The sequence below is a fragment of the Acipenser ruthenus genome, chromosome 9 (assembly GCF_902713425.1).
Source record: "Acipenser ruthenus chromosome 9, fAciRut3.2 maternal haplotype, whole genome shotgun sequence".
Classification (NCBI taxonomy): domain Eukaryota; kingdom Metazoa; phylum Chordata; class Actinopteri; order Acipenseriformes; family Acipenseridae; genus Acipenser; species Acipenser ruthenus.
The window spans coordinates 15,073,380-15,092,096 of NC_081197.1; the positions used below are offsets into that span (position 1 = coordinate 15,073,380).

At 39.8% G+C, this 18,717-nt stretch overlaps 1 protein-coding gene across 4 annotated transcripts in view; it reads right to left on the reverse strand.

The window, feature by feature from the left end:
* The window catches only part of LOC117405633 (uncharacterized), a 51,629-nt gene extending 33,630 nt beyond the window's left edge, over window positions 1-17,999 (reverse strand). For all 4 annotated transcript variants that reach the window (XM_059030493.1, XM_059030492.1, XM_059030494.1 and 1 more), the window contains exons 1-21: window positions 16,720-17,999; window positions 16,506-16,624; window positions 15,790-15,943; window positions 14,531-14,655; window positions 14,045-14,234; window positions 13,691-13,815; window positions 13,317-13,563; window positions 12,943-13,067; window positions 12,616-12,820; window positions 12,388-12,509; window positions 11,251-11,431; window positions 11,046-11,170; window positions 10,498-10,678; window positions 10,286-10,407; window positions 9,552-9,777; window positions 9,347-9,471; window positions 6,175-6,649; window positions 5,264-5,376; window positions 1,152-1,356; window positions 947-1,068; window positions 663-861 (exon numbers count right to left, since the gene is read on the reverse strand). In XM_059030493.1, the coding sequence (XP_058886476.1) occupies window positions 663-861; window positions 947-1,068; window positions 1,152-1,356; window positions 5,264-5,376; window positions 6,175-6,649; window positions 9,347-9,471; window positions 9,552-9,777; window positions 10,286-10,407; window positions 10,498-10,678; window positions 11,046-11,170; window positions 11,251-11,431; window positions 12,388-12,509; window positions 12,616-12,820; window positions 12,943-13,067; window positions 13,317-13,563; window positions 13,691-13,815; window positions 14,045-14,234; window positions 14,531-14,655; window positions 15,790-15,943; window positions 16,506-16,624; window positions 16,720-17,863 (4,630 nt within the window). In that variant the 5' untranslated portion in view covers window positions 17,864-17,999. The remainder of the gene's footprint in view (window positions 1-662; window positions 862-946; window positions 1,069-1,151; window positions 1,357-5,263; window positions 5,377-6,174; window positions 6,650-9,346; window positions 9,472-9,551; window positions 9,778-10,285; window positions 10,408-10,497; window positions 10,679-11,045; window positions 11,171-11,250; window positions 11,432-12,387; window positions 12,510-12,615; window positions 12,821-12,942; window positions 13,068-13,316; window positions 13,564-13,690; window positions 13,816-14,044; window positions 14,235-14,530; window positions 14,656-15,789; window positions 15,944-16,505; window positions 16,625-16,719) is intronic.
* Window positions 18,000-18,717: the final 718 nt, after the last annotated feature.

Here is an 18,717-nt window from a genome sequence, read left to right on the forward strand (position 1 = left end):
ATAGTTTGCTCTTCTAAAATTGTAAACCTTAGCTTTAGTCATTACTTTTTGGGTTTTAAAAATCACTTCAAAATGAGACCATGTTGTGGTCTGAGTTTGCCAATGGTTCTCTGACCTCTGTCTTAGTTATTCTATCTTTGTTATTTGAAAAGACTAAATCAAGACATGCCTCCTCTCTAGTCGGTGCCTTGGCATTAGGAAGCAGTCATTTGTCATTTCCACCATTTCAATTTGTCTGTGTCATGCTCCCCCCCCCCCCCGGGTTTTCTCATTTTATATGGGGGAAGTTGAAATCCCCCATTAGTATGGCTTCTTTGCTACACGCATTTCTAATGTCATCGTATAACAGATTATTTTGCTCAGCATCTGAATTTGGCGGTCTATAGCATGCTCCTGTTATACCCTTTGAATTTTTGTCCATTATTCTGACCCATATTGATTCTGCGTTGTTTTCTTCATCCAGATTTAACAACTGGGCTTCAAGACTATTTATGTATAGCGCTACCCCTCCGCCTCTTCTGTCCTGCCTGTCTTTCCTATACAGTGTATACCCACTAATATTATATTTGTCTCCATCACTCAGACAACCAAGTTTCTGTAACATGAACCACCAACAGATTGATCGGTTCAGCTCAAAACATTGGGAGGGAAGTCAAACTCACTCAATAGCAGAATTTGAAGTGACCCAGAAGGCAATTCTACAGTCATGCTGGAGGCTTTGCAGACAGCAGAGGGAGGGGGGGTTGGTTTTGTAGGTTTTCCAGTAGTGGTAGAGGGAGAAGTAGCTGGGCATTTCATCTGCACTAGCCTTCGTTTCCCAGTTGCAGTGAAGTAAATCAAGGTCAGGTAATAGTTCTCATTCTGGAAAAAAATAAAAAAAAAAATTGGGTAATTCAACAAAATATGCAGATGTCAATTTTCAAACTACACAATAAATACTACCTACTTGTGTCTCGATATCACAGGCCGTGTAAGGAGCTGTGAAGATGTACTTTCCTTTTCTCTGCAACATACTGTACCCACATTCTCTGGGAGCTTCACCAACAATTATTGTCCGATTGGATTTGTCTGTAAAACAGAATGTTAACATGAGAATACCATTTGAACTTCATACAGATTAAATAGATAATTCTTGCAGAATCTGAACTTGCCTATTTGGACATCTCTAGCTCCCTTAGGTAGCTCTACCATCATGCTTGTGGACATGCAGATGGCAGTTTTAATAGGATCAGATACCAAAGCAGTAGTTGTAGAGGGATGGGTTGTTGGGCCAGCACTGGATGGGCATTTCACCTGCACATATCCTGGTTTCCCCAAAGCAGTGGTGTAGAGTACAGTCAAGTAGTAGTAATTATTCTTAAAGAATTAAAAAAAAATAAAACACACGTTACAGGCGAAGCAACGGCAACAGTGGATCCTTTACAGTGACAGGTAGACTTGGTGTTGTCAGATTTTACACAATGTACTCTATTTATATACATATGCTCCGAGCACACTCTTAAACTCAGGGGAAGACGTTCAGGAGGACATAAAGATGTTTCAGACTCCTGTAAGTGGATTTTTCGTGCATTGGGCTTGCAATGTATCCAGATGACTAACAAAATCGAGAAATCAGACTCGTTTAATTTGAAGTTTTAAACGATTCAGGGAGTAGTATCAGTACTCCTTCGGTTTATTAAATGCTTTAAAAACTGGATTGGTTGGTTGCGCAGACCACCATAAATTCCAAGTAAAAAGCAGTCTGGGTGACCCAGTGATTTACAGTTTTAACAGCATTAGTACTTCTATACAGTAATACGAATATGGTTATTATATATTTAGCCTTCAGGCTATGCATGCATAAACGTAAAAAACGCTCAGCTAAGTTCTAGAACATTCAATATATACAGTACTGTGCAAAAGTTTTAGGCAGGTGTGAAAAAATGCTGTAAAGTAAGAATGCTTTCAAAAATAGACATGTTAATAGATTATATTTATCAATTAACTAAATGCAAAGTGAGTGAACAGAAGAAAAATCTACATCAAATCCATATTTGGTGTGACCACCCTTTGCCTTCAAAACAGCATCAATTCTTCTAGATACACTTGCACAAAGTCAGGGATTTTGTAGGCATATAGTCAGGTGTATGATTAAACAATTATACCAAACAGGTGCTAATGATCATCAATTCAATATGTAGGTTGAAACACAATCATTAACCGAAACAGAAACAGCTATGTAGGAGGAATAAAACTGGAGGAGGAACAGCCAAACTCAGCTAACAAGGTGAGGTTGCTGAAGACAGTTTACTGTCAAGTCATACACCATGGCAAGACTGAGCACAGCAACAAGACACAAGGTAGTTATACTGCATCAGCAAGGTCTTTCCCAGGCAGAAATTTCAAGGCAGACAGGGGTTTCCAGATGTGCTGTCCAAGCTCTTTTGAAGAAGCACAAAGAAAAGGGGAACGTTGAGGACCGTAGACGCAGTGGTCGGCCAAGGAAACTTAATGCAGCAGATGAAAGACACATCATGCTTACTTCCCTTCACAATCGGAAGATGTCCAGCAGTGCCATCAGCTCAGAATTGGCAGAAAACAGTGGGACCCTGGTACACCCATCTACTGTCCGGAGAAGTCTGGTCAGAAGTGGCCTTCATGGAAGACTTGTGGCCAAAAAGCCATACCTCCGACATGGAAACAAGGCCAAGCGACTCAACTATGCATGAAAACACAGGAACTGGGGTGCAGAAAAATGGCAGCAGGTGCTCTGGACTGAGGAGTCAAAATTTGAAATATTTGGCTGTAGCAGAAGGCAGTTTGTTCGCCGAAGGGTTGGAGAGCGGTACACGAATGAGTGTCTGCAGGCAACAGTGAAGCATGGTGGAGGTTCCTTGCAAGTTTGGGGCTGCATTTCTGCAAATGGAGTTGGGGATTTGGTCAGAATTATTTGTCTCCTCAATGCTGAGAAGTACAGGCAGATACTTATCCATCAAGCAATACCATCAGGGAGGCATCTGATTGGCCCCAAATTTTTTCTGCAGCATGATAACGACCCCAAACATACAGCGAAAGTCATTAAGAAATATCTTCAGCGTAAAGAACAAGGACAGAGCCCTGATCTCAACATAGAGTGTCTGGGATTACATGAAGAGAGAGAAGCAACTGAGGCTGCCTAAATCCACAGAAGAACTGTGGTTAGTTCTCCAAGATGTTTGGGCCAACCTACCTGCCGAGTTCCTTCAAAAACTGTGTGCAAGTGTACCTAGAAGAATTGATGCTGTTTTGAAGGCAAAGGGTGGTCACACCAAATATTTGATGTAGATTTTTCTTCTGTTCACTCACTTTGCATTTTGTTAATTGATAAATATAATCTATTAACATGTCTATTTTTGAAAGCATTCTTACTTTACAGCATTTTTTCACACCTGCCTAAAACTTTTGCACAGTACTGTATATATATATATATATATATTTATTACACACACTCTCAAGACTAAAACATAATTTCTATGTTTTTCCCTCCACTTAATACATCAGTATCTAATCATTTGGCCATGACATTTATCTTTAAGTTAATTCTACATTCTAGAAGGATCTGGTCAACTCCTTTTTCAAAATTAATTGGATTTAACTTCTTGACAAAAAATACTAGAACAGGATTACATCGCTCTCTTTTTCCAACTCCTCCTTTTTCTAAAAAGTCAAGTGGACCAAAGTCTACAGAATCCTTGCTATAATATAATACAAGTATGTTTCTAGGAGAGATGTTTTTAATATGCAACACCAGCTCTATTTGATTATATTTAGCCGAAAATGTATGTCACTCCTAACCGCATATTATGTTAGCTTTTCAGTGCGTTGTCAATGGGCCAGTTTAACTTCATATACAAATGTATGTTAAAGTATGGGACAAAGACTGCCTTTGAATAAGCATACAGTGGTCAGTTCAGTTATTTTCATTTCAATGTAAGCTATAAAACATGCCAAGTATAACAGCCTTATTTAACTGTGCCATTCTTGGACTATGCCTGACCTCTCTTTCTAAAAGTTGCCTGCTCAAGCAGGATTCAGACACTGTTTTCTTGCCAAGACTATTGTTTTGATTAATATGAAACAGCATTGTAAGCATGTCTCCAAATTCAACGCATGAAGTCAGTTCTCCCAAAGAAAGTCGCTACTTAATTTGATAAGAACGGATACTGGACACAACTCCCCCAATTCGTGGAATGCACGGTACGACTGGCAGGTTCTCATCATAGAAAGACCTTGGATTCAAAACTGCGGACTACGAGTAAATCTCACTTTGACTGCCAAAAAAGAACCTTCCATGTCTAGCACCGCTTTGCTTGCAAGGAGATAAGGGCAAGGCTATTTCTGTATATTTATTGTTATCTGTAGAACTTAATTATTTTGTAACATGTATTTCTAATTCAGTTACTTCAGTATAACAGTTGCTCCTAGAAATGGTAATATTTTACTGAATTAAGTCTGACCCCTTTCTCTGTTCATACAAAATCCAGTTGAAGCAGGTTTTAAGACATCCAAGCCTTTTGCCAATTTTTTGGTGTTGATTAATACGAGACATGAAGTAACGAAAGAAGCTACTTTCTCATAAAACTGGAATATGTTAACAAGGCCTTATGATAAGAGCCTACCAAGTTTAATCCTTCCAGCAGGTGCTTTCATAGACCGCACATATCTATCCATTGTTTTCTACCGAGTATACAGATCTTTTTGAAAGGAACATAGTGTTATTATAATTTTTGACAAAGAGTATATCATTATTTCAGTCAATACAGGTTAGTTTAAATCATCCAATTCATGTCTAATAACTCAGCATGTTCAACAGGATCCGAACTCTGCGCCAGGCTCAGCTTGGACTGGTTCTGCAAACACCACGACAGGCCTGTGCATCCAGCGTTTGACATCAGAGGTGTCGGCAAACAGGGCCTTTACTTGATACCTGCAAAAACTTAAATCTTGTTAGCGGGGCTCCCATCTCTACATTCCCATCATTAGTGTGAAGACTTAAAATAAATTAAACTGTTTCTATCAGAGAGTCAGACATCTCTGCCGCATATACCTTTCACTCAAAGGTGCTTGCACCTTGTACAAGGGAAGACGGGAAGTTTTAGGGTCACTCCGTGACAATGTGGCAAGGATCCATACCAACGAACATGACACTGGGTCCAGCATACTGTACAATTTGTCCGACTATTGCAGAGCATTCATTTTTCTAACTCATTTGACCAGTACCAAAATATACAAGTTAAAAACGTACTCGTCTCTGAACATCACAGGCCGTGTAAGGGGCTGTGAAGACATTCTTGCCCATCTCTTGCACCACCCTGTACCCACACCACCAGGAAGCAGCTACAGGATTGTTGGATTTATCTAGGGGATATGGAAAGTGGTCATTTGCATGTTTAGGAACAGGTACAAATTGAAGCATTAAAGCAATGTAAAAAAAAAAAAACCATGACAAAGGAGGAGTTTCATGTTCATTTCTAAGGAGGCAGAGAAATCTCTACAAAATGTACAATACCCACATATCAGACTAGTGACAGCAAAAGGCGAGCTTGTTCTTACTAAAAGGAACAGACAGGAAGCAGTGAAACAGATACAGTACCATCTACATACAAATAACCAGATCCAAATGTACTGTCGCATTGTAGCAGGTGTAGATTGTAGCAGACCTAATTACATTGGAGGCACTGATCATTGAATCTACTGGATTAATATTTGTATGGCAGCATCACTTTCTTTTATAACAGCTGCAAAAGCATCCATGTAACCATATGCATGTTAGTTTGTCAATTTAACACTTCCATTATAAAACATTTTTGTACCAATTCTAAAATAAATAAATAAATCTACCCTTCTAGTGTGAGTCTGGCCAGCCAGTGGTTTCAAACCAGGTAGTTTGATATTTACCAAAATGTGGTCAGTACCAGTTAAAAAAAAAAAAAAAAAAAAAAGACAAGTTAAGCATCCCAAGCCAAAGCTAGAAAGTTAAAACCAGACGGTGTCATACGAAAAAACATTCAAATGCTTCTATGTAATAGGATCACTTTGGCTGCTTGAAGTCTGCCATTTCAGAAGACTGCAATCCTGTAACCTTTTTGAAGGGATCTTTTTTTGGTGATCCCAATTGGCAGAGATGGTCCTGGAGGTTAGTTTTGAAATACTCACCCATTACTTTCACTTTTTCTGGAGGTCCCCCTGGCAATTCCACTTTTATAGTGGAAGAGTTGCAAAATATCAGGCTAGGAGCAGACCCTGTCGGATCCCCAGCACTGCTTGGCGTCGGATCCCCAGCACTGCTTGTCGGCGTCGGATCCCCAGCACTGCTTGTCAGCGTCGGATCCCCAGCACTGCTTGTCCGCGTCGGATCCCCAGCACTGCTTGTCAGCGTCGGATCCCCAGCACTGCTTGTCAGCGTCGGATCCCCAGCACTGCTTGTCAGCGTCGGATCCCCAGCACTGCTTGTCAGCGTCGGATCCCCAGCACTGCTTGTCAGCGTCGGATCCCCAGCACTGCTTGTCGGCGTCGGATCCCCAGCACTGCTTGTCGGCGTCGGATCCCAAGCACCGATTGGACATCTAATGTCCAAGTACTCTCGTCCAACAGGGGTTATGTAACTTAATTTCAAAATGTAGTTCCCACTCTGAAAGTGAAGGGACAGTGCAAGTTGACGACTGGAAGGACTTTATGTCACTGACAGTGTACATCCTGGGCTGGAAAGTCTTTAACCCTGGGAGGCTTCCTTAGCCGGCAACCATCTTGGCTCAGATTTACTTGCTGGAAATCATATGGAGCCAAGATAGCCGCTAAGTCAGCCACATTAAAGAGTGCAGGCAAAGCCAAATGCTTTCGACTCTGGGAAGGATACAAGGACTGAATGACTGTTTGGAGTGAGGGGTACAGAAGAGGTAAATGCCATTTTTAAGCTCTAAGATTTTGCAATACTGATGAACTGTGCTTTTCATTTTATATTTTGGAATGGGTTTAAGGATTTCAGATTGTGATTTTAATACTGTTATTTTCTTTGTGAGGGATAAAAGGCTTAGCCTTTCGTGATAGTTAGGGACATATTGAGCTTAGAGTTTTTTTATTAAATGGTTTTCCCGTTTTTTTTAAAAAAGGGTCAAAAGACAAACCTGAACAGTGTTCGTGTCAGAGCTAGTGCCAGTACGTGACTAACGATAATGACAATTGCAACACACTTCTACAGCTACGACCAAAAGTTTTGCAATTAAATACACTTAACTAGAAAGAAACTACTATAAATTAGTAGTGCCATATTTAATTTTAGATTGAAAAAAAAAAAAAAAACCACACACCACCACAACCAACTGACATTGAAAAATTTGACAAGTAAATGGAAATCTACAAAGCAGTATGCAACTTAATATGTCAACATTATTCAGCAGGTTTCATTCAATAGTTAATTCTATTGGGCAGCGATGGCAAGCCTGTGGCACACAGAGTCGCATTTGTTGGCACGCCTAGTGAGCAGCTATCTTTTTTTTTTGCCCACCCTCTAACAGACCGAGTGGCAAGTAATTGAGCAGTGCTAACTGTAGCCGTTATCTGCCCGTTCATGGTTAGCTGTTTATGCTGCTGAGCTGTTTATTCAGGCACTCTGGGACCAGGAAGCTGATGAAAAACAGTAAATCTGTCCGATGGAGGATGAAATTTAATCGTGGTCAGCTATGGATGTGTCAGCGGGACACGCAGGGAAGAAGGGATCATTAGCTGATGCTTGTAGCATTTTTGCCGACCGCTATATCCTGTACTAAATGAAGAAATGGCCACAATGATTCATACTTCACACTCTGACACAATCCCGACTTTTCGGCGTACATCTTTTTTAAAAAGACAAACAACTTTTCACATGTGTCAGAATGTGTAATGTGACTGCAAGGTCTTTCTGCAGGTGCCACTGGTGGCAACATGTGTATTTTAGCATTGCATTGAAAAGCAAAAGGTCCTACTCTGGTTTTGATTGTCAAACCTTTCCCTTGTCATTATAAAACACAGAAAATATATTTAGCTGTCACACTCCTCTCAAACTATGTATTCTTTGTTTGATGCACTTATTTAAAAAAAAAAAAAAAAAAAAAAAGTATTTTAATCTTCAAACTATAGGTAAATGCAGGTTTAAATTCTGATGGGTCTTACTGTGGTGTCAGAATATATGTTACCCCTCTTCATACAGTGGGGAAAAGCAGGTTGCAAGTTCTCAAAAAATGTCTCAAAATAAATTGCCTCCGATATGTCGAGTACATTTGTTGATACTCTTCTTTTCCCTTCCCCTCCCCCAGGTAGTTTGACACCATAGCAATCTTTTTCTAAAAAACCAACAATGCCATACAAAAGTTTATTCTCTACTACTAGTCTCTTAAATACTTCACAAAATGTAAAAGCAGTAGATGTTTTATGCAAGCAAAAAAAAAGTTATGGTAAACCAGTAATGGCTGTAACCGTGTACAAATGCAAACAATTATGGCCAGGGTTACTGATGCAGCATGCCAAATGAGCAAACTTCTCATTTATTGTATTATGCATTGTGATTTTTTTTACTGTAGTTTAGCATTATAATTCTTAAACTTAATGCGTGATGAAATGTGACATGTATTTTTCTATAGTTAAGCAATATAATATTTCAAAGTATTGTATGATGCACTTATTTTACTATGCTGTGAAGTGCTTCGAGATGGTGTTCAACTATGAAAGGCGCTATATAAAATTAAGATTGATTTTACTTGCACCTAGCATGGTTGGTGCAACATCAAGTTTCATTCAGTACCTTGTGCAGGAGGCAAAACATCCAGTTTCACTGATTGATCCATCAGGAAGTCATGTCAGCTAGAGACAGCAGCAAGAAACAGGATGACATCCTTAAGATAGGTCACAAATCGTAAATTACAGCTCTGAATTGCCACCGATTCCATCTGCATCTTGATGAGGATCAGTTACAGTACTCAATGTTATTGATGTACAATGTCAGGTGGCGAAGCCAAGGACGAGTGCTGGAGAGATTTGTGGCATGTTTACATGAAATAACAAAACTTGACTTTTGTATTGTGGATTGCTTTTTTGGCGTTTTGTTTGCTTAATAAAAACTAAATCAAATCACTGGCACACCAGCTAAAAAAGGTTTGTCATCCCTGCTATAGGGCGAAGCAAAACTTTTGGCCATAGCTGCATATCATAGAATCAGCTGCATGTAGCTGGGTACCAAACCACTTCCTCCAATGTTCCATTTCTGCCTTGAAATATTACTGAAGATTAATACAACCCTCAAACCATGCACTTCTAGAGATCAAATTCAGGATTGGCATACAATGTACGTTCCTACCTGTATCCGGACATCACAAGCCTTGTAGGGGGTTGTAAAGAAGTTCCTTCTTCCTCTTCCCTGCACCAAACTGTAGTTGCAGTAACTGGGAGCAGCATTGATATCTACCCATTCGTTGGACAGATCTACAAAGAAACAAGATTTACATGAACTACCAAAATTGATCAGTTCCCTCCAAAAATGTTTGAGCCGAAATCAAACTCACTCAATAGTAGAACTTGAAGCGACTCAGAAGGCAGTTCTACAGTCATGCTGGAGGCTTTGCAGACAGCAGTGGGAGGGAGAGTTGGTTTTGTAGATTTCTCAGTAGTCACTGGCTTCCTAGTAGTATGGGCTGTTGGCTGTACAGCCCTGGTTGGACAACTCATTTGCACCATCTCTCTCTTGCCAGATGTAGTGGTGTAGATTATCATCACGGTATAGTTTTTATTCTGGAAAGTTAAGGATGGACACAGTGATTAGACAGTAGGGGACACTTCTCAGCTTTGATTTAGTTTAAATCAAAATGTTCTACATGACACATTCAAAGCCTAACACCGATAGACATGCATGAAATGGCTGTATTAATTAGTAGATTTTAAAAGGCAAGCCATATTACGGCTATTTGGGATTCTTCTAGTCAATACATGGACCCCTACCAGTCTCCAATACAGATTGTGTAAAGAGCCGTGAAGATGTTCACCATATTTAACCAGTTACATTTGCAATGTTCTGGCATGGTACATTACACATTACACACCCTGGTTTACCACCATTTGGGCATTCCATTTCCAAAATGAGCAAATACAACACAGGTCTAGAACATAGAAGCTTTAAGGTGTCCATACAAAGTAACCAGGCATGCATAACAAGTCTCTAGAAGTGAGGATAGTCTTCATGAACAAATTTTCTGCTTTGTATTGAAGGGGGGGGGGGGGGGTCAGAACTACAGTGCCTTACCACAATCTTTACATCGCAGGCGGTGTAAACAGCTGTTAAATTGATCTTTCCTCCTCTCTCTACCAAGAGATATCCACATTTTATGAATGCATCACTGATATCCACTGGCCTGTTGTCTTTACCTAAAAAAAAAAGAAGGTTTCTGTGAGAAGTGTTCTATATTGATCAGTCTCCACCCTCAAGAGGATTTGTTCCATCACTATCCAACTCACCAATGACCTGCACTGGCTTCAGAGATCCCTCAGGCAGTTCCACCATCATGCTGGTGTTTCTGCAGACTACAGCTGGTTTTGTTGACTTTCCTGTAGTGGTTTCTGTTACTGGGCACCTCATATTCACAAAGAATGCACTTCCCATCCTCATGTAGCGTATACTCAAAACATAGTTTTTATTCTAGTGCAAGGAGAGGAAGACTTAGCGTACACCAATTAAGTCATAGGTCAAGCAAACGAACAGCGACTAGCAAAATTACACTATTTAAAAAAAAAAAAAAAAAATGATATTTCAGGTTACACTAGGATCTAAACTTGATGCATAGTACCACATTGCTACTCAAATCATAAGTCAATGTTCACCCAGCATTTATATGATTCCTGAACTAGCATTACAGCAGATCTAGATGCTCAAAATAAATCAGAACAAGCTGACCATTAAAAGGCCTCCATAATATTAATGCCTTTTTCTTCATTAAATATAGCCAACACCGAGTCCTGTTCATTTATAAATCACGTTGCACAGATCAATTAGGGATAGTCTGTACCAGCATCCTGACATGACAGGCCTTGTAGGAGGTTATGAAGAGGTTTCTTCCTCTTTCCTTCATCAATGTGTAGTTGCAGTTCTTTGGGACATCCTTTACAGCTACCCATAGCCCATTGGATTTATCTATGAAGTAGACATGTTTCCATGAGGATTATTATAACAATAACTTAATAAATAAATAAATAAAAATTAAAAATCCTCACTCATTATCTTGACTTGTTCCAGAGGCCCCTCAGGCAGCTCCACCATCATGCTGGAATCTCCGCAGACAGGAGTTGGAGGAATGGGTTTTGTTGGTTCTCCACTGGTAGGGCATTCTATCTGCACTGATGCAAAGTCTCCAGAATAAGTAGTATAGATAATGGCTAGGACATAGTTTCCATTCTAGATGTATAAGGGGAGAAGGAGGAGACAGTGGCAAAGTATTAAAGCACGTGTTGGACAAATGCCACTTTATAAAAGTCAAAGTTGATTTGGTGCTATTAACAATTCAGAGGGGAGGCCACTTGACCCATCTAAGCCAATACATTTACCAATTTTGCTATGAAGTATAAAGTAAATAATGAAGGATTAAGCAGTCTCATCACAAGCTGTGTAGGGGGTATGTAGATGCAATGTTAGAGCCATCAGTTATGAAAAAGCAGTAATGTACAGAATTGGCAAAAAACACAAAAGGAAACATCCTGAATCACATGCAAGGGACATGCAGATGAACAGACACCACCATATATGCATACCCAGAAGCAGACACTCAACAAGCTAAATGTTAATACCAACTTCTATGACAATTAGGCAAGGGGTTCTCCAGACACATGCAAAACAGTGACAGGTAGACAGCCACCACTATCCCCCAGTGTCTAGTCCCTGTCTGATGCTACTTTAAAAAAAAAAGGAAAATAGATTGTGCCAGAAGCAAAGCAGTGTCATTTAGGATTTTTAAATTGAAGTAATCTTGTTAACTCTTTCTTGTCAGGACAGTGTTCAAACGCATGCTTTCAACTTACCTTCAGATAAGCCAGTCCAACTTTACTAAACAAACATTATTATTATTATTTATTTCTTAGCCAACGCCCTTATCCAGGGTGACTTACAATTGTTACAAAATATCACATTATTTTTACATACAATTACCCATTTATACAGTTGGGTTTTTACTGGAGCAATGTAGGTAAAAGTACCTTGCTCAAGGGTATAGGGTCAGAGTCCAGAGCCCTAACCACTACTCCACACTGCTGCTATAGAGTTCTAATATGCCCTAAAACATTGATGCTTTTAAGTTAGTTTCACCAGATAGTGTACTTGACTATAGCTTAGAGTACACAAACACTGAAGAGAATTACCAGGATCTTGACATCACAGGCACTGTATGAAGCGGTGAAGAGGATCTGTCCTCTTCTCTCCACCAAGCTGTAATTGCATGACTTGGGTGCATCAATGACTTTAACTGTCCTGTTGAATTCATCTGCAACACAAAACGTATACATGAGTTCACAGCCAGGATAGGACTAGTCCTTGATAGTACCCCGCCACAAAAATGTTCTAGTACCCAAATCTATCTTGTAACACACCTAGAACCAAGACTTTTTCCAGAGATCCTGCAGGCAGCACCACAGTCATGTTAGAGGACCTGCAGACAGGAATGGGTTTCCCCACAGTGGCTGGAAGAGGAGGCAATTCTGTAGGGCTTCCAGCACTGGTTGGGCATTCCATCCGCACAGACCCTCGATTCCAAGTAGCTGTCCTGTACATTACAGTCAGGACATACCGATCTCCCTAGTAGCAAAAAAAAACAAAAAAAAAAAAAAAAACACAATGAAACTGAAATATTAAAACATATCAAGCTAGCCACCAGGTAACCACAAAAAGTGTTCTAGTGTCACTTGAAATGTACTTGCCACTTGCTCAACAAAACAGCCAGTGTAGGTAGTCGTAAAGATTCTTTTCTCCAGATGCAGAGAGAGCTCGTAATGGCATCGTTCAGCAACCACACTAGTCACAATAATTTCTTTGCCATAAAGATCTGCAAAAGTACACATTACAGAAAGTACATGTCTTCAAAATTCCACTGCAGCTTTAGCCAAGAATAAAGGGAACACAAGCATGACACATTGACCGTGCATTGGTTAATCAAATGCACCAGCTGATCAGGCACCAGTACTGATTCTCGCCAGTAGTTTGAACACCTTTCAAAAATTTGTATGTACAGGTGCCTCTATTAAAGTCAATTCACAGAGCATTTCTCCCTGGCAGGGGGGATACAATAACTCACCTTTCACTCTAATCCCCCACCAAGGACCACTGGGTAGAACTACCGACATGCCATCCTTGTTGCAGATGGTAGCAGACACATCTGCAGGAATTACTGTAGACAGTATACTGGAAGTTACTTCTTGAGTTGTAGGAGTCTCAGGTTGGGAAGTTGGTTTTGGCTTCTCACCCGCATGGCAAAGCGCAGAGACCTCTCCCATTACACGATCAGCATGCTGGAATTGCAGGCTCAAGGCAAAGCAACCATCCTTAAAAGACAAATTCCGTTATTGGCATATTCAGTATTTTTGGTACTGAAGCAGTTTAATGGAAGCATGCAGCAACATTTAATAATCATGGCCTCAAGGGGTCTGCGAAATTATTCAATATTCTTACCACAAATGCAATTTGACAGCTTTGGAAGGAAGCAATCAAGATGATGTGTCCAGTCTTCATTTGAAAGAGTTGGTAATTGCAGTTCTTGGCAATACTACGGACAGGTATTGCCTTGCCAAAACCATCTGCAGAAGACAAGCAATTCCAGGAGAGTTCCCTGCACTCTAAATGCTTATACAAGACAAGGCCCGTTCAAGGCTTCAGTTGTACTACTCCAATTACAGCCAACAAGCTAAGAACCATCTGCAACTGAACATGTGAATGGTTCACAGCTTCAAATTCTACATGTGAATCAGTAGTAAGGAGGGGTGGGTTGACACTATCAGAATTCAGAGGAACATAGATGCTACTCACCTCTCACTTTGACTGCGTTAAGACTTCCCTTAGGCAATTTGATCATCATGCCAGACTTGCCACAAAACACTGAAGGCAAAGACTCTTCAGGTGGGACTGTAACATTAATACCGGTCCTACAAGACATGACTGCTTGTTCTAGCTTCCCTGGAGCCATTTGATAGTAGATGTTATAGAAATAACGATCCATCTAGGAGGATGGGAAAAATAAAAACTGGAGTTGCACTGGAGTTCTAAAATCTTCACATTACCCTGTTCTTAAAGGTAGGAAGGCTATTCCAGTTGCATACGACAGAAGGGAACAGCCAAATTGTGGAACAGTTCCAATATTTAAATAGGAAAATAAGCTGAATAAATCCATTATAGATTTAACACAATTTTGTATGGGCACACAGGTGAAACGGGTGTAGTTTTTCCCAGATTACAATGCAGGCTGTATACAGAGCATAACGTTTCCTATACTGGTGGAAAGCAGGATACACTTACCGATCTCCTCACGTGACATCCATTGTAGGAAGTAGTGAAAGTGATCCTTCCCTCTGAATCACTCAGCAGTTGATATTTGCATTTAACAGCAACTTCGTAAATGGATACCCATTTGTTGAATTTATCTACAATTGGAAGAAATTATTATTTATTTTAGCCGACGCCCTTATCCAGGGTGACTTACATTTGTTACAAGATATCACATTATATTACATACAATTACCCATTTATACAGTTTTTAAAGTACCTTGCTCAAGGGTACAGCAGCAGTGTCCCCCACCTGGGACTGAACCCACGACTCTCCGGTCAAGAGTCCAGAGCCCTACCCACTACTCTCCTGATCCTCTACTAATGAGCAGCTTTTCTTAACGGGCTACACACACCAACAGTGAGAGAAAACTGACTACAGTATGCGTCTTGTATTTAAAATTACTCAGGAATTGCAAGCAAATATTAACAAAAAAAATGCATTAAAAAATCTCTTACCTCCTCTCACCCACAGATCCCAGTATTAGCCATCACTGAAGTGCACCCAAGACTGACCACCACACACTGCATCAATATTTGTACAGTAGTCCCCCGTTAATCCGGGTTTCAGTAATTCATGTTTTGATAATCCATGCGGTTTAATAGAGTACATTATCAAAACGTGTTAGTGCAGAAATCATCGTATCTGTGCGGAAGGTCATCATTTCATTTAATTTGATTAAATGGAGTACAGTATAGTGCAAGACAATGGACAGTATTGTAGTTACTGAAACCAGTGACAAGCAAGCAGAAAGCAGACTTAAGACTCAACCTGGCAGTCTGAATATGGAGAGCATTTAAGACAACACAAGACTCAGAGCAAGATCAGTGGCTTTTTTTAAACCAACTCTCTGAACAATGCTGATTATGTACTATATATATTTTGACCATTGTTGGGACATTATATTTTTACGTTTATTGCATTTTAGTTTTCAATTAATAGCGCAGGGATTTCCTAAACAGTAAACTCAATTTTGGCAAATATGTGTTTCACTAATTTGGGCTCAAATCAGTCCCAATCTGCACGGATTAACAGGGTTCTACTGTACTTTTAAAAGATCTAAAATACTTTTGACAAGGGTGTATAGTCCTTATGCTCAATGACATTTACTACTTGAAACATACTGTAGCATACATGCAACAGTTTCAAATTCATGTTAGGAGTTGGAACAAGGTATATGGTGAAGTAAATAAACCCATACATTCCAAAATAGGATCTCGAAACAGCTCACCTTTTACACGAAGTGCTTCTATTGGTCCTGCTGGGAGTTTGATGGTCATGCTACTCTTACCACAGATTGTAATAGGTCTATCAGGTGTGGGAATTGGACAGGACATATTCACATATTTGTTTCTCCACATCAGGGTCAAGACATGATGCCCATCCTGCAAGCAAAGGTAAAAAGCCAGGTTGAATGGGAATGTTTAAGCCAGCACCTGCATATTTTAATCTTTCAAGCATGGAAGAGAGTCTCAATAAAACAACAGAGTTGGAGTAGTTCAGAACACATGGTCTGTGGTTAACAAAAGACCATTACACAAAAATAAAGATTAACATTTAGGAGATTGTTAGTTCTATATGTATAATGTGTAAAAGCAGTGTGCCGATATTTGCATTCAGTTCAGTATGGAGTAGTGGTTAAGGCTCTGGACTCTTGACCGGAGGGGCGTGAGTTCAATCCCCGGTGGAGGACACTGCTGCTGTACCCTTGAGCAAGGTACTTTACCTAGATTTCTCCAATAAAAACCCAACTGTATAAATGGGTAATTGTATGTAAAAATAATGTGGTAACTTGTAACAATTGTAAGTTGCCCTGGATAAGGGCGTCTGCTAAGAAATAAATAAATAAATAAAAAATAAACATTTATACTGTACAAGGCCAACAAGCTCATGTATGTCAGCATAGTAGGACCAGACTTGTTTTAAAGTTCTGAATATAATTCTTACCAGTGCTTTCACATTGCAACCTTTGAAAGCAGTTGTAAAGATGACAACTCCATTTTTCTCCAACACCATGTACTGGCACCTCTGCACAACCTTGCTTACTTCAACAAGTATAAAGGGAGCTGGGGGGGTATGAGATAGTACATTAAGATTTGATAACCGTACCTCTTCCAAAACTAAAAAAAAAAACGACACCAGGTTTAGCAAGCACCCTTACCTCGCACTTTGAGGTCTGTCAACCTTCCACCAAATAAATTGATGGTCATGTCTGCGACACCACATGTAGTTGCTGAAGCCAAGCTGGTGGTTGGCTCTCCTCCTGTGCTATGGAGGAGAGGGTCTTGTTGGGTAATAGGTAGATTAAAGACTCCATAGGGTCCGATAGAGGCATCATAGACGCTGGTTGGCAACGTGTGACCTCCGGAGAGATCAGGAGAGTTGTGTGCACGTTCAATCTTGAAAGCTGGAGAAAGAGCTTCTTCCAACTCCAGATTTATATCAGTAAGCACAGAACGGTCAAACGATGAAACATGCATTCCATTAAGGTCACCAGTAACTAGGTCCTCACGATGATAGGAATGCACATCAGGATGCAAAGTATCAGTGCCTTCCTTTTCAAGATCTGAAAAGGAGACAGAATCATAGCCTCGGGTTTCAGATTTATATTTGTCAGAAGACCCAAACTCTTCATTGCCAAATTCACCTGTACCCATTTCTGTTGGAAGAGCAATAACCGAGTCATGGACTTCTAGAAGATCAAGGGTACTGGACACATTTTCTTTATCTGAAGTAGCTACATCAGCATGCTCAAAGACTTCAGGGAAGTCAGCATCAGGGTCATTACTCCGCTCAGTAAAGAGTACATGTTCACCATCTCCTTCAGATTCTGAAGCCATAGGGTACTCATCAGCAACAAAAGGGACAGAGTCCTTGGTCAAATCAGAATTGAAGTCATCACTATCTGGATTGGAAAAGACAGGCTGTTCAAATGCATCTTCATCATGCCTATAATGCTTGCTAAAATCAAAAAGCCCATAGTTTGCAGCATCAGATTCAGTATCAACATGATCAAGAGACTGCCACAGTTGATCTGCAGTATAACCAGCAATCTCAGAAAGCTCTCTTTTTCCATTTGTTGAATAGTAATTCTGTTCAGAAAAAAGGTCCTCAGCATAAGAAATGTTTAAAACAGTAAGCAGGCTCAAGTTCCCTCCACGATCCAAGTTTCCTGTTCCTGACATGGAATTTGCAGCTGCTTCATCCTGCAGGCGATCGTGAGCTGAAGCAAGAGCTTGTGTGAGCCTCAAGACCCAGGCCAATAAGAAAGGCAGCACTGCATGCCCTCTCCGTAGCATTTTCATTATTATTTATGTAATTTGTATTATTATTTATGTAACAAAATTCAACAAAAAAAAAGCAGTCAATATGCTGCGTTCTATGGGCGCCGGTGTTTAAACTGCGAGACTTCAAGTGTTTTAGTTGAAGTTGTAATTGGCAAACCAGTCGCTGCCGTTGAATTATCAGCATTCTTAGATAATTAGTAAAGCACTGCTAGACTGAATTCTGCACGAGAAAAAATCACCTGGTTTAATTTTCAAATAATTGCATTATGGGTATGCTGAGAAACGTGTGTAAACGTGCCCTATACTTAAAAGATGAAAATAGCATTACATTAGATATATGAATGAACGTAATGAAAGAAACAATAAAAAATATACTGCAAACGGTAATCACCAATGAATGTACTTGTCTTTTAACATAAAAAGTAAACTATATTAGTATTTGTGTATTTATTTGCATGATATTATTTATTAAAAAAAGAAGGCAGAAAAAATAATCTGTTCTCGTGTCGAATTTCGTTCCATGTCGCATTTTACCACACCGTGTAAACTGCAGCGTCATTGTTAGCAGCGCAATTTAAAAAAAAAAAAAAAAAAGAAAAAAAAAACTGACAAAACACTTGGTCGTGATCTGAGTCTGTAGCATTCTTATCTCCTTGTGATATTGTTTGTTAAAATGAATAGATCGCTATTTATTCTATAGTACCCCACAGAAATCAGTTCATAAAAAGGTATAGCCTACTGTTAACACATTTAATAGTAATAAGAACGTTTTGTAAAGTATGTGGTTTGCAATTATTTAAGAAACACCTAATTGTCCATATTAGGAGTTAAAGAAAAGTGCACCATGTACAGTAGCTGCAGCCTTTTTAGTG